General features: G+C 51.6%; 1 protein-coding gene across 2 annotated transcripts in view; it reads left to right on the forward strand.

Moving 5' to 3' along the window:
- LSP1 (lymphocyte specific protein 1) overlaps positions 1-15820 on the forward strand; it is a 51391-nt gene that overhangs the window by 3367 nt on the left and 32204 nt on the right. Inside the window, exon 1 of one of the 2 annotated variants that reach the window (XM_065682761.1) lies at positions 9864-10128. The exons of the other annotated variant lie outside the window; for it this stretch is intronic. Within the exon in view, the coding sequence (XP_065538833.1) occupies positions 10070-10128 (59 nt within the window). The 5' untranslated portion in view covers positions 9864-10069. Of the gene's footprint in view, positions 1-9863; positions 10129-15820 lie in introns of those variants that run through there. 2 annotated transcript variants of the gene reach the window in all.

Below are 15820 nucleotides of genomic sequence, written 5' to 3' on the forward strand. Positions count from 1 at the left end.
GCTGGTGTGGGGTGAAAAAAGCAGTTCTGCTGTCTGAGGTGGTGCTGGGGCTCCTGCTGCCCTGGGGGAAAGGGAGCAGAGGCACAGCCTCGCCTGCACCCTGGGGCACCCAACCCCTCTGGCTCCAGGAGCCCAGGCATCCCCTTGCCCGCACCCCACAATGGGGCAAGCTCTGCTTACCCCGGTTTGTCCAACAGCGTTTCTACATCTGCAGCAGTGAGGAAAGTGGAGATGTCCAGGCAGAGTTTTGGGGCACGGCTGGGCTTTACTGCTTACTTAGAGCAGGCAAGCTTCCCCCAGGGTGGAAATGTCCCCAAGGGAGGATCATCATACTGGGGGATAGGATGACACCTGGGGACAGGCTAGGGTCCTGGCCCTGGGACAGCTTAGGGTCTGTTTGCAGCCATGCTCCCCACATGGGTTAAAAGTGCATGGGCTTTCCCAAGTTCGCTGCAGCTGGAAGAAGACAAGTGCTGCTCCATGGGCACAGCCGAGTTCAACTTAGATATGTGTGAGGTGTGTGGAGGGCTGGTTTGGGAAGGTGGGGAAAAAAGAGGGATTTTCTTCCACCTGCCTGGTCTGGGCATCCTCCCTGGACATACGTGTTTTGTGTGGTATGCTGCTTCAGAGTGTTTCAGGCTATTCCCAAAACGTGAAAGCCTTTTTCCTAGCAGTAACTGGAAGGGCAGAAGGTATTTGACAGCTGGCTTTGTGGCAGTGAAGTGGTTAACCTCAGCATGACCTGGGGATCCTGGGCCCCTCTGCTCTGACCCCCACTGACCCTGCTAACCCAGCCCTGGCTGATGCTCTGCCTGCATCCCTCCCCTTCACATCTATCACCCCTGTGATCCATGTGCCTGGCTGCGGGGTCTGCACAGCAGCTGAGCGGGCCCCTTGCTGCCTCCTTGCTCTCCCCAGAGCTGGGTATTCTCCCAGTGGGGCACTCATCCAGCCTGGGTGCTGACTTTATCGGGACACTGACTCGCATCTGGGAAGACCGCCTGGCTGGGAGGTGCTCCAAGGCATTGTTGGCACTGCATTTTGGTTGGGAACAGCTATCTCTTTAGGGGAGTGGGATTCCTAGCCTGGAGAAGGTTGTTGCCCAGGCTCCAGGGGGGATTGGTGGCTGCTGGGCTCCTATGGCTGTAAACTGGCTCTGACTGATGGTACAAACCTGCTGACACCCTCTGGCTCAGAGGAAATGCCACAAGGATTTGCTTCTTACTTCTCACAAGGAAATGCCTCTCACTTCATCCTCCACGTGCAGCCCTCCCAGTACAGTCTGACTAGTGAACCTGCCTGGGAAAGGCGGTGCAGGCAAGGGAGGGTTCTGCTTTGCCCAACATCCATCTTGTGCAGCAGCTTCGATGTCCCATAGTTGCATTTCCCATTCTCTTAATATGAGTCCACCAAGCTCCTCATCAGGCTGTCTTTGGGCTCACTGAGAAGATGCTTTGGCATCCTTTGAAGCCAAAAGCACAGGGAATGGGTTCTCATGGGGTGGTTCTGTTCTCCTTAAGCTATTTATGAGGAGAAACCTTGAGGATGTACATCAGTGAAAAGAAGACATGGGTATTTGTATGATAGGGACTCAGGGGCCTCTTTACCCAGACTGTGTTCTGCATCATGGTCATCTGGTATATGGGTCAAGAATATGCCCTCAGGGATGCTGCATGTGCTGGGAAGGCAGCTGTCCTCCATGACATGACTGCAGGATGATTGGTACTAGAGCGGCACCTACAGTGCCCAGCCAAAGTCAGGGTGTCACCATGGTGAGTGCTCTGTGGCTATCCCAATGGCCTAGTGCCTCAGGGAAAAGAGGACAGGTTATCTCTGCTGCAAGACCAGACAGCTGAGGTTGAGATGTTTAGGAAGGGGAAGAGATGCTCCAGCCATTGGACTTGCCCACTGTGGATTGGGTACCCAGAAGAGGAAGTTTCCTACTGGACCCATGTGACATCTGCCAGGCCTTGGCTGGTGTCTTGGGTAACCCAAGGCATCCTCAGCGACACTTGGCACCTGAATTACTCCCTGGTTTCCAAATATCATGTAGGAAACACAGGCCACTGCTGAGATTGGAGTTGAGCTCTCCTGAGGCTTGGCAGTCCTCAGCTTGTCTGGGTGCTCCGCAGAGGCTCAGTCACAAATGGGTTAACCAGCCCCACTTGGAGCTATGTGTGTTTTCCTTGCCAGTGTATCCCTCCTAACACACACCAGATGTGTGAGGCAGCCGCTGGAGTGTCTTAATCCCAGGTTTCGGCACTCGGTTGTCTTTCTCATGGGCAGGTCTGCAGCAGCTTTCTGAGGGCTCTGCCCGTGCTCTTGCAATGGCTGAGCAGGGAGGCTGGCAGACCCCATCCTCTGCAGGAGGATTTGCAAGGCAGGTTCAAACGTCTTCTCTTATTTGCTGGTTTAAACAAGTCACTCCTGGGATGGGTTGCAGGGGCTGGCAGCAGAGCTGATGCTGATAGCTCCGTCTGGAGTCATATGGGGTGAGTGTTAAATGCAGGAGCTCCTTGGGTTCACCCTATCTCAAAGGAGCAGTGTGCTTCATACAAACCTGGTGTGTCTGATAACTGCCCAGGGAATACATGGGTAAAGAGGAAGACAGATGAGCAAACCCGGCAGGATTTATTAATGAATGGAAATGGCAGTCAGTGGGCATCTATTATTAGCTTGATTGGTGACTTGCACCCGGTAGTCTAAAGACTTGGAGCCATCTTGGAGCAACTGGTCTGAGATGTGAAAGACTTGGTTTATTTGGAGCTCAGTTTACTTGGATTTCTCTTGCTATTGCACAGACCTGTAGGCCCAAATGTTAGTGTACATCAGCACCACCCCACTGTCTGCCATAAAGCTGTGCCAGTTTGCATCAGCTGGAGGTCTTCAGTTCTTTTGCTTACATGCTCATTTTGAAAATAGATCCTTTGCTAGGGATTAGTTCTGCATTACGAAGAAGCCTCTCTCCCAGCTCTAGGTATCTGTTGCTTGCTGCAGCTAAATAGACAGTATGTGCAATGCCTTTTATCAAGCCCTTGCCAGACACTTTGGAAAATACGATCTCTTCTTCCGTGCTTGTGCATGCATGTGCTTTACTGCTGCAAAAGCAGTTTCCAGTGAAAGCTTGCTCCAGAGCCATTAGCATCAACAAACTCTGAACTATTGACAGACCCCAAACAATCATGACTGCCAGCCTTTTGGGAGGGGAGCAAAGTTCTCCCTCAATAAAATTGTTGTCAGTAACTATTTCCTCTTAGAATAAGAGCCTCCTTGCTGTTGTCACATAGCATCACGTAACAGGAGCTGACAGCAGTGTGTCTGAGCTGAGCTGTCTTGAAGGACAGACTGATGTGTTATACAGGATGTACACTCTTGCTATTGTGGGGCTTTTCCTTCCTTCAGGTGCCATTCATGTCTTCTGCTGCTTCTTCACTCAGTTGCCATCTTTCTGCATACAGCCTTAGCTGCCCCTTTTGCAGAAAGGCTTGTCTTAACTTTATGTTGGGCCTTGCTCTGGAGCATTAATCATAGAATTATAGAATAGTTAGGGTTGGAAAGGACCTTAAGATCATCAAGTTCCAGCCCACCTGCCATGGGCAGGGACGCCTCACACTAAACCATCCCACCCAAGGCTCTATCCAACCTGGCCTTGAACACCGCCAGGGATGGAGCACTCACAACCTCCCTGGGCAACCCATTCCAGTGCCTCACCACCCTAACAGGAAATAACTTCTTCCTTATATCCAATTTAAACTTTGCCTGTTTAAGTTTGAACCCGTTACCCCTTGTCCTATCACTACAGTCCCTGATGAAGAGTCCTTCCCCAGCATCCCTATAGGCCCCCTTCAGGTACTGGAAGGCTGCTACGAGGTCTCCACGCAGCCTTCTCTTCTCCAGGCTGAACAGCCCCAACTTCCTCAGCCTGTCTTCATACGGGAGGTGCTCCAGTCCCCTGATCATCCTAGTGGCCCTCCTCTGGACTTGTTCCAGCAGTTCCATGTCCTTTTTATGTTGAGGACACCAGAACTGCACACAATACTCCAGGTGAGGTCTCACGAGAGCAGAGTAGAGGGGCAGCTTCCTCCTCGATGGAGCTATGTGTTGGGTTTCAGGTGTTTTGGATACATGATGATACTTTTGCCTGACCTTTCATAACAGCTCCCATCTTTTGCCCAGCTTGGTGAGGGGGACATGGGTGTTATTGGCAAGCTGATATTCAATGCCTTTCCCCACACAAGGTGCATCTTGAAGCGAGGGTATTGCCTGAGAGCAGGAACTGTCAGACGATGCTGGGGATCCTTCTTATCCATTAGTCTGCCCTGACCCCAGCTGGAGTAACCAGCCTGGCAGTGTGAGGCAGGGATTAATGGTTGCTAAAACTGCTTGTGTTGCACAATGCAGTGCTGCATCAGAGTCTCGAGCCGGCTGCAGATATACTAATAAGTTTATATTGGGCAGAAGCTGTATTTTACCTCTTGAAAGCTGTGCTGGTCAGCTGAGCAGCATGGCTTGGGCAGAGCTGTACTCGCACAGCGGCACTATCCTACAAGCCTATCAAGAAAATGTATTGCTTGGCTTTGGAGGATGCTTAAACACATCTCATGTGCCACTTACTTGCTGAAAGAAGGTGGTGCCTCTATTACAGGTAGTGCCCCTATTATGCAAAACATGAGAGAAGTCTGAAGGTGTCTCCGGCTGCCCAGTGTCCATCTAATCCACCTAGCCAAAGCAAAGGCTACTCCATTTATTTTAAATGGACATTTAAAGTTCAGATTCAGTCAGCAGCTTCCAAACCTTGGTGAACAAAAACCCGTGGCAAGGTGATATGATGCTGTAAGAAGGTCTGTTTTGGACATTTCTTACAGTGTCTGCTGGTGGGGGGACAACCCCTTGGCAGCAGTTGCCTATGGATTATTCATGCCGGCTGGAGTTCTTTGTCCTGCTTCTTGGCCCTGCCCTAGAGAGGCATCCCAGAGAGATGGAGCCGGTACTTGGGGCCAATGGTTCTCCTCTTGTCCTGTATTGACCCTCCTGCGTGGGCTGGGAACGTCTTATCTGCAGCCATTGTTTTGTCTTCCTGTCTCTTTCCCAATGGCTTTGTTTGTTTAACCTAATATATAGGTACGGTGTAGGCTGCAGTAACCATGCTGGCTGCATGTGCTGGACCAGCTGCACCCCTCCAGGGCTTGGCTGAGTCACTTGGCCTTGGCCCTGGTCTGTAAAACCGGACGGTAGCTCACTGCAGTGGCTCAGGTGATATCTCTCCCTGTTTGCACAGCACCTAGTGTAACAGGGACTCTGAGCAACTTTAACCATGCAGGGCTGCCCAGTTAATGCTTACACCACCTCCCTTTGCTTCCCTCCTCTCGCTTTCTTAAATCCAGCTTTCAGATGTTCCTTTTGGTTCCTTCTTCCTCAGTCCCCTCATCCTTTGTCCTTGTTTGTATTACCCTTGGAGCATCTTCTCTTACAAGGCAGGGAAAACTTGCATCTTCCCCTCTCACTGGAAGATGAACCAAACTTTGGGGATATTAGGTTTATGCATGTACCCATGAAGTGCACCACAGGGAGAGTCCCTCCATTCTGCGTGAAGGTGAGGGGTAGTGGTGGGATAGAGGAAGAGGGAATGCTCCTTCTCGACCTGGCTTCCTCTCCTTCTCATTTCTGGATCTTTGGATGTCATAGGAAGAAAGTAATTGTTGAGCCCAAGCCAAGTACTTCAGACTTAGCATGACATGGTGTTTGTTGACTCTTTGAATGCAGCCCACAATTATGCATGTTCTTCATGGTGCTCCTCTGAGAGTGTGGGCCAGGAAACAGCTCTGAGCCAAGACAGCTCCCGCCTACAGCACCCCCTCCCTCGACACGCTTGGGGTCACGCGTTGGCTTCGGAATGTCCCCTCCTGACTCATGGCCAGGGCAGGGGAAGGCTTGCTGGGAGCATCATTGGGATGGGACTCCTTCCCCTGCACCCTGAGCTAATTGCACAGTTGAGATGCCCTGCCCTATTGACAGCACATGTCTGGAGCTTATAACTAGCTGTTCTGGTGTGAAGGAGACAACGTGCTGCTTTTAGCTGCTGACACCCTGTTTCCTTGGGATTATCTCTGGCTGCCTGTTTTGGCCTCTGAATTTAGCTGCCCAAAAGCGAGTGCTGGCAGTGAAAGCGGGGCTGAGCTAACTGGTTATTAGGGATGAAGGTGAGATGAACAACCCGATCCATCAGGCTAACGTGTAAACCCCACCATCTACACAGCTGACATACCAACTGGTGTGCCCCTTTCACTGAACTGAGGCTCCTAGTGGGCTAGGCAAGTGCTGATGTCCGCCAGGCCAGTTTCAAAGTGGGGGTTGCATGTGCATGTTGGAGAGGTTGGGGGTGTCAGGAGAGGGACAGAGGTTTGGGGTGGCAGAGGGAAGGATGCATCACTTAGAAAGCTAAACAGAAAGACCCCATCTACTCCATTGTCCTAGGGGAGCTGCTGGTGGAAGTGCAGGTCTGTGGCTGAGGCAGGGCTACGCAGTCCTTGCTGAAGGGGTTAGGCTGTTCCTGTGAGAACATCTTCTATGGATGGGTTTCCACCATTGACACGCAGGCATGGACCATGTTGTCAGCTGATGGCACCTATAACGGACTGTATGTTGTATGTTGGAGCTGATGCTGACAGTGCTGTGCATCCCAGCAACGTTGCAGAAAATAACTTTGGCTGCATTTCTTTCCTAGCAGGGCTTGGGTCTTTTTGTTTCTTTTTCCCTAGACCATGTGTTAGCCTCCAACTGATTTTGCAACTAGTGCTACATAGCAGAGTGATTGTGTAATTAACAGGAACTGGTGCGGCCCTATCTCTCTGGGACTCCCGCCCTCCTCCCCACAGTGATGGAGGCAGATTCACTCCCTCACCTCCTCTGCTTTCCCTGCTGCTGGGAAGAGCTCTGGGAAGCTCTCTGGTCCCCTGCACTATGTTTCTGGGCGCTCCAGGCATCCCTGCTCCTGTAGTGGGGTGCAGTTTTGCTGTGGAGATTTATGGTGGTTCTCCTAGCTTAAACTGTGCCAAAAAATAACAGATGAATTAATTCTTTGTTTTTCTTCCTGTGTCCGCTGTACTCCTACCCGCTTCCTGAAGGGACCAGGAGGTTTGTTTCTGTGAAGGGATTAGGAGCAGCAGTGGAACTGATGCTGACCTTACTGTACTTGGATATGTGGTATGACTCAGACTGATGCACCTGGGCTCGGCAGCAAGCAAGGGAGGAGAGGGGACAGAAGGCGCCTCTGTTATGCAGGGTGATGGTGTGGGGATTCTGCTGCACTGCTCTTTTTCCGTGGTCCTTTAGGCCCAGCCTTTGCGCTCTTGAATAGTGGATTTAAATTCTCTCCATGGAGATGGGGATAGCGACTCTGTCCATGTGTCAGCGCACAGTTCCCTCCCTTCCTGCAAGCTGTGAGTTTAGAAAGAGAATCCTGCTCTGCTCTCCTTTCCCTGTGGTCCTGCAGGACCCTGCTGATGCTGGATGAAGGATGAGTTTTCTTGTCATATCTGATGTCTTTCTCAAAGATGAAAGCCAGGGAGAAGGGCAGGAAACCTTCCCCAGAGGTTGAATACCACAGCAACCTTATGAAGGCAGGAGGATTTTCCAGGTGGAATTCAGTACCAAAAACATCTTTCCCTGGGAGCAATGCAGAGGTCAGCCTGCTGCCTGTTCCGATGTAGGGATGCTTCACTTCTGGTGTTTCCAAATGACAGCAGCACCTTAGACCAGGAAGAGCTAGTGTCACAATCTCTCTCTGGTCCTGGATTTCATCACCCAAGCACGGGTTTTGGCAGCTCTGTTCATCGAAGGCCCCCATGTCTGAGAGGCAGTCAGTCCCGGGCTTGGGGTGAAAGTCTGCTTGCAAGATGAGGAGCTCACACTGGCACCCTCAGAGAGACAAGCCCAGGTGTGGAGGCAAGGGTCTCTTGCTGGGGGAATCAACAGCTTTTCCCCCTGTCTATTTACACAGAGGATCTCGCCTCTGCTAGGTAGTGGTGTGCCATTGCCTTTTCTGCTCCCCACATGTAGCAAGCTCCTGCCTTCTCCTGGCAACAATGGCTGCATTCCTCCTTGACCCTCCTCAGCTCCCTGCGGATTGCCTGGCATCTCTGCCTGAAATAAGAGTGCTGCTGTGATTTCGTTCGGCACCCAGTTGTTGCTGGCCCATGGGTACCAGCTACGTCCCTGCCTGCCAGGGCTCCTCCGTTGTGCACCTTTGGCTTGCTCAGATGGTGGGAGAAGCTGGAAGGTTTGGGCTGATTCTCTCCAAAGAGAAAACCCTGTAGGTGCATATTTCACTTCAACTCTGTGGGCAGTTGTGGTGAAGTCAATAGGCGTGTTCACATGCTTAAACCTAATTATTCCTGTAAGTACTTGCAGGGCTGGGACAGGCTCTTTTTTTCAGCAAGAGACCTTTTATGGTGGATCTCTTGCATCTTCTCACCAAATTGTAAAAGAAAAATTGATAAAGAAAAACAAAAGCGGTGTGAGAGCAAGTGAGCAGCCCAGAGTGGGGCCAGCATCAATATCTGTGCCTGGTGGGTTTTGTTGCTCCTGACCACTTAGGGGATGCTTAGTAAATACCTGCAGGAAAAAAAATAAGCTGTTCTGAAATGAAGAGACAGTGGGAAGAAGACAGGCGCTTCCTTCTTGTCTGACTTTAAAGCACTGCCTTGTTATTGAGATTCTAGGTGTCTTTTATGGGCAACTTCCCTATTTCAACTTACCAGGAGGCAAGAAGCGCTCCTGCAGAAGTGATTGAAGGGAAACATGTAAATGAGATGAAGGGCACTGAAAGCAGGGAGAAGGTGAGGGTCTAAGCAGGAAGATCCTATCATAACAGCTCCCATCTCAAAGACAGCCAGAGGAACATTGCCACTGACTGCAGGGAAACCTGGACAAGCTATGCCATGAACACCGTGATGTGCAAGTACAAGGTAAGGCTAGAACTTGCAACGTATGAGTTCAGGCACCTGTTGGTTTGCTATAGAGGAATATCTTTTCCCCCAAAACCAACACACAGGGACCAGGAGATGCAGGCTGGGGAAAAAACAAAGACTGTTTGTTCTTTCTTTCTAAGCCTGTTCTCACGATGAGATAGCATGAAGAACAATCCTCTTGAAGGCATGGCAGATGGGCATTTTGTTTTAGCAGGCGGCAGCGTTGTTAGTCCTTCATCAAACGCTCACACACTTCTTTTGTCTCCCAAAATACCAGTGTTTCAAGGAGGCAAGCCACTTTTTTTTTGCTCTTACCCAATTTGATGGCTGGGGAAACTGAGGTACGGAAGAGTCAGTCACTTGAGCAGGTGAGGGGGAAGTTTGAGAGTGGGAGCAGGATGCATGCTGCTTGTCTGCCCAGGGCTGCAGCCCAGTGGCTTCCCCCAAAACCCATCTGCTACCTCCATCACAGGAGAACGTTTTTTGTCCAGTGCAGTGTTTCCCAGCGCAAAGCCCATCTCGCATTAATCTGGCTCTTGGTTCACCTCCGGGCGTTCGGGGATCGTTGGGAGGTGAGCCCTTTACGGAAGACTTCTGCTGTGAATGACCAGCAGAGCTTTACAGCCCTCCGGGTTGCCAACCTGGATTTCTGCTCCCAAGTTGCTTTGTGTAAGCAGTGGTAAAGGTGGAAAAAAAAGAAGGGGGGGCGGGGGGAGAATTGAAGAAGGGAAGGAGGAGGGGGCTGGAGAAGATGAAGGAGGGAGAGAAGAGTTAAAGCAGAGAAGGGCGCGGGAGAAGCCCCCCTCGCTAGGGAGTGGGGAGCGCCGGTCTTTGTACTGCGGGACCCGCTCCGAGCGGTTCTCCCGATTCTCCCGTGACACTTCCACGAGGAGGAGGAGGAAGAGGAGGAGGTGGAGAAGCCAAGCCGGGGGTGTGGAGCAGGGGGGGTAGCAGAAACAAAAGGAAACCAGCTGCAGAACTTCCTGAAGGCGGAGAGGGGGGACGCGGCAGCGCGCAGGCAGGCAGGCAGGCAGGCAGCTGCCTGCGGCACTGGGGAAGGGGCGGCAGCGGGACCCTGCCGCCAGCCAGCCGCAGCCACCATGACCAGCGCAATCCTGAGGAGGAACTCCAGCAAGCAGGGCCTGCAGAATCTCATCAGGTGAGCGCACACCTGCCCGTGGGGACCCCGACCCGGCCCGCGGGTGGGGGGTGCCGGGTGGGCGAAAGGAAACGTGCTCCGGATCGATCGCTTTCGAGTCCCTTTAAACCGGCTGAATTTCTCCCTCACCCCGCTGCTTCTGCAGACACGATGCGTTGGATGGAAGGAAGATAGATACCCAAATAGATACCCTCCCTCCCCAAAAGCAATATGAGAAAAGCAGATTTGAACTTGCTGATGGCTTTTCCAGGAGCACAGAACTGAGCACAACTGTGCTGTGACACTCACCTGAGCCGGCTGACTTCCCCCCCCTGCTTTCTCGGCAAGGGATGTCTCAGTGTGTGTCTTTTTGTGTCCCCTGAGGGCTGAAGGCTTCTGCCTAGAAAAATGATTTATTTATTTATTTGGGGGTTGGAAACGTACGTTGTGCATGCTGCATGTGCATTTTCAATTCAGAGATCTGTAAAGAGCCAGATCCTCCCAGGGCTGCAAGCTGACATCGCTCTCTTCCGATTCAATTAATTGCAATAGTGCTCTGAACCTTTCCCTCGGAGTGTAATTCCCAGGGCCGGGAGGTGGATGGTTCAGCTGGGTTATTCCCATTTGTCAGCCAGAGCTGAGCCCGGGAGGACGGCTACATTGTCTGCTGGCGCTGGGATTCCCTTCCATGCGGTCACCCTGCTCTTCCTCGGGGGCTGGAAATGCCGCTTTTCTCTGTGGGTTTCTGGGATCCTCCTCTGGCTGATGGTGGTGTGCCATGCTGCTGGCTCTGACTGGGCAGAAGAGAGGCACTCCTCGCCTCTTTATGTTTAATTGAGCAGCTGGATGAGCGCAAATGGAATTAGGGAGTGTTGGACTCCCATCCTGTGCCTTGGGCACCTCTTGGCTCCCTTGTGGCCGCTGGTGTCTGCTGGTCTCCAGCCAGAAGGTGGGAGATGTCAGCGTGGGATTTATTTGGACAGGTGTTTCCCTGTCAATTTTGGGATTTCCCTGGCTGGCAATGCAGCCTCTAAACCTCACCTCTCAGGTGAGTTGCTTGCCTTGGAAAGGGAGCTGGCTTCTACAGCCATCCAGTTCCCCCTGCCTTCTCCCTGGGCCCTTTCTGGACAAAGGGGAGTTGTCAGGAAAGCTCCCACTGTTTGCATGGGATGGAAAGTGGGCAGGAGGAGCCAAGTCCTCTCCTGTTTGGCCAGTTGCACTCTTTCCTTGGTCTCAGCCCAGAGGGACTGGGATCTCCGTTACGCCTCTCTGTTTCAGAACAGGGCTTGGTCAGGGACTCATGAGCAGTATGGAAATCTCTATGTTAGGTGTACAGCAGGCAGGGATTGGCTCAGATTTGGGGCCAGCTAGTACTGAGGAGGTCCAGGCAAATGAACTGGGGTGGCAATCCCCTGCTTACAGCTGGGTGGCAACTTACTTTGCAGGGTATCAGGTGGGGAGTTGTGGCGGAGGTACGTGTGCCTCATACACAGAAAAGCAGTGTCCAAAGAGCTGCCCTTGGCATAGCCCAAGCCAGGGGCATTTACCTGTCCTTAATGGTGTCTCCTAGTTCCTCCTGCTGTGGATATGGGACTTCTGGTGCTGCAGAGACTCACAGGGTTTTTTACTAGAGGAACTCTGGGATGACATGAGAGTGGGGTTATTACCCGTTTATCTGGCTGAGGTTTGGCTTTGTGGCTGTGTTTTCCAGTCCTACTTACAGACAGGGAGGTGGTGTGTGAAGATGTATGAGGGATTTCATCCATGGTTTACACCAAAATAACCCCATTAATCCTCACATAAATCAACAGGAGGATAGGCAGGATCTGCTCCTTGCAAAGCACAGCCTGGGTTGTATTTTTTCCCAGCAGTTTCCCTCCTAAGCCTGGCCACGAGGCTCGCTCTGCAAGACCTGCCACTTGAGGTGCAGGAACAAGCTCCTTCAGTTATTGAATAATGGCTTGAGGCTCCTGGCTTGAAGATATATCGCTGTCAAGATTGCCATGCTCTGCTTATATCTGTCCCAAGGTGAATGCAGGCAGAGTGGTTACAGAGTGCAGGTCCTAGGCTCTTCTGATGTACCCAAGTGCATCGGAGATCCGGCGCCCAAGAGTGAAAACGGCTGCCCAGACACACGTTTGTGAGCACTGGGGATTTTGGTGTGATGCTGAGATTTACCTAGCTGCTCCTGCTGTCACCAAGATCTGGGGAATAAACTCTGTAATCAGAACGACAGGTTACACTGCTGCAGAGCATCAGCAGGGATAACCAGGGAATTACTTTCTCTGAGCATTGCTCAGCCAAGGGTGCTGCTTGCCAGGCTGTCCTACAGCAGGGTTAAAGGATCCTGAACTGAAAGCAGTGTAAAAATCTTGATGGTTTTGGGTTGAAGAGCGGAGTCCCAGTGCTTAGGCATCCAACTTTGTGCTTGAGACAAAATCCCAGCATTTCAGATGAAGTGGCCTCTGCCCATGTGCTGAGCAGGAGTGCCTGGCTGCCATCACCCGAACATCTGTCCCAGGAGCCAAATTCGCATGGAATGGCTTTTCTGTGGACCATCCTGACAGGATTAGTGCACACTGTGCTTTAGGGTGTCAAAGGCACCACAGGCTGAAGTGCTGAGTCAGCGCTCTGGGAAACATCCTTCACCTCTTCCCAGCATGGATAGAGAGGCAGGCCGGAAAAATTAGCCCTCCTTGTTCCTCCCTGGCTCTGCAGAAAGTGCATGCAGGAGCATGCCATTTACATCTGAAAGGCTGGAGCCTGAAGATTGCTCAGGGCTATGCCCTGAGTGGCTGAGTGATTACCTGGGAAAGAATGGGTGGTATCAGGGTTATCTGCCTCCCCTCCTTTGCACCATGTGCCCAGGCACTCTCCTCATCCACATAGTCTATCAGGATATCCCTGGGGAAAGATTTCTCCCTTTGTGGCACATGAACAGCAGCGATCCTTCACATGCCCACAAGACTTCTTTTTTGTTTTAAGACCTCTCCAAACATGAGCTGCTTAATCTTGTTATTGTGGTCTGGTTTTCCTTATCTTTCTAATGAATTCCAATAAATAAGATAGGGATCCAGCCCCTGTCATGTCGATTCATTCAGTTCGTTATCTGCTCCCGCTGGAATTTTACTCTCCCTCTATTTATCGAGTGTTTCACGGAAGAATATGGCTGTTTAATTAACCTACAAATCAGCCTCTCTGTGACTTGGCTTTGCTGCTCCTCGAAACTGGATAATCAGGCCTCTTGGTTGACACTGTTCCCGCTGAGCGCTGCAGCGGCTGACTGCAGTCACATCCCTATAGCTGGGCTCTGGGTGGGGTAAGGGGGGGTCAAGTGTGCTTACAGATGGATGTGTGTTAAAAGCACTACCACTCTTGTCTCAGCTGGTGTGGTTTTTAGCCAGCATGTGGGTGAATCTCGGGTGACATTAGGAAGTGAACTGCGGTCTAGTCTTGGGGATAAAGGACAGTTTTCTTGCACGCTGCTTGTATGCCTCCAGGCACAATGGGGGACCTGGGCCAGGACAGGGGTTCCAAAGCATGGCTGCTGCGCAGGCACCAAATAAACAAGTGTCTATAATTACATGTCTCTGCAATGCTGTTGAGTCTCAAGTGCAAATAATGCTGTGGGGAAGGGGGGTTGAATCTTCAGGATGAAAAACCTCAGGGAAGAAAATGAGTTGGAAAATTGGATTGGGTGATAAACCTAGTTATTTCCTCCTGGGATGTGCCTTTTGCTTCTTCATTTTCCATGGAGTCATTAACATGGGAAGCTGAACCATGAGATCTGCAATCATGCTTGCACACCCCTGTGTTTTGGCCTGCCATACATGATGAGATGCTCTCAGCCTCCAGCTGATGTCAGCACTCATGGTCCTGGTGGACCAGGCGATTGCATGTCCCTTCTTTCTCCCTGCAACGTGCTGCTGCATTGTTGAGCAATGTCCTGGTGGTGCTCATTGTTCCCCAGTGTTAAGGGTAGCTTTAAAATTCTCCAAACTCGTTGAATTTTGGTGTATATCATGAGTGTAATATTTAGTTTGATTGGGATCCGGGGGCTTTGCCCACCTCTGTGGGATGCCTTCCTTTCCGCCTGCATTTCCTGGAGCTTGCCAGGATGTGTCTCAGCAGGGAAGATGCTACTCCAGTATTTCTGTCTTGACCTTCCGAATGCTGAGCTGGGAACAAGGAGCTTGGAATGCTTGGGAAGGCTGGATGATGTTTTGAGTGTGGAGGGCATTTTTTGGCGGGGGGGGATTGGGGGGGGGGGGTGGTTGATGGCAGGACATGGTCTGGACACAGTTTGTTGCCTGGAATGTAGCTACTCCCTCTGGGGGCTATTGTAGCATCTCTTTACTCCACCTCCCTGGTTTGTGGGTAGGTTCGGTGAGTGAGGAAAGCTTGCTGTGAAGAAGTGGGGCAGCTTTTTGGGGGAGATAGGGAAAATGAACGTGCAAGATTGAACCAGTAGCAGAGCTGCTGGGCTGGGGAGAAGGGAGGGATGCTAGCATGGGGACTGCAGGGGACACGAAACCTTCATCTGTGCAATTCATGCTTTGCAGTGCTGCCTCAACCTGTGATGAGGAACCCATGGTCCCTGCAGGGTTTACCCACCATGGTGCTCCCCTTTCCCAAATCCTCCCTATTTTGATGCTTTTATTTGTGCTCTTTATTCCTCTGCATCCCATCACTGGGGCCAGGGAGGAGTTTATAGGCACCTTTGCGAACCTCAGGAGTGGAGGGCAGATGGGAAGAGAGAAGTGACCAGAGCTGCTGGTTGGGAGGAGTGACCGGGAGAGCTTTTTATGCCAGACTGATCACCCAGCTCAGGCAAAGGCATGCTTGGGGTCTTTCCATATCCCATTGAGGCTCAGCTTAGATGGTGCCAGCTGCTTGCAGAGCTATGTCACTGCATTTTGGAAGCCAGGAGAGACGCGGGGCTTTGCAGCCCAGCTGAGCGTAGGGCTGGGTGGGCCAGTACGTGGTGTGTACCTCCTGCCTGTGTGCCTTGTGGGATGCTCACCCTCTGCTTTTACTCCGAGGAGGGCAGCTCATCCTTCTGCAGTTGCGGTGTCTCCTCCATTCCCAGATTTTCCCAGCCCTGAGGCTTGTTTCTTCAGCAACACTCCACCTAACACTGACTTTTCCCAGAAGTCAGCTGATTTTTTTTTGTTTGCTTTTAGCGTTGCTTGTCTCGGACTTCTACCTGTTCTCAAGCAATTGGATGTTCAGGGCCTGAACGTGAGCCCATGAACATTTCTGTGAGCTGTAGTGAGCCTCTGAGCCCCTTGGGGCTGCAGCTGCAGGTTATCCGTATCCTTTAGAAGGGTGGAGGATTGCTACGTGCATCTGAGCATAGTTCAGCTGGAAAGGGCACTGAATGGGGAAGCCGAGGTCTGAAGCTTTGCAGCTGGGATGGTGTGTAAGAACAAATCTTCAGCTTCCAGACTGCTTTTTTTTCCCCTTCTCCCACCATTTGTATGACTGAACCTTTCTGATGGAGAACACTAAAGAGGGCACCAAACATCATCAGCACTGTCCATCAGCTCTATGTCAGGCAGTGGCAACTTGGGCTGCCAAGTGCCTCTGTCCCACAGCAAGAGCCTGGGGGTGACCATGCCCTTAAGCACAGGGGTTGCTATCAGTATTCTGGGGCAAAGGCTGTATTTTCTCATGAAGACATGCTGCTTTAGCACAGCAGGGACCGAGGGCT

This window comes from Lathamus discolor, chromosome 6 (genome assembly GCF_037157495.1).
Source record: "Lathamus discolor isolate bLatDis1 chromosome 6, bLatDis1.hap1, whole genome shotgun sequence".
Classification (NCBI taxonomy): domain Eukaryota; kingdom Metazoa; phylum Chordata; class Aves; order Psittaciformes; family Psittacidae; genus Lathamus; species Lathamus discolor.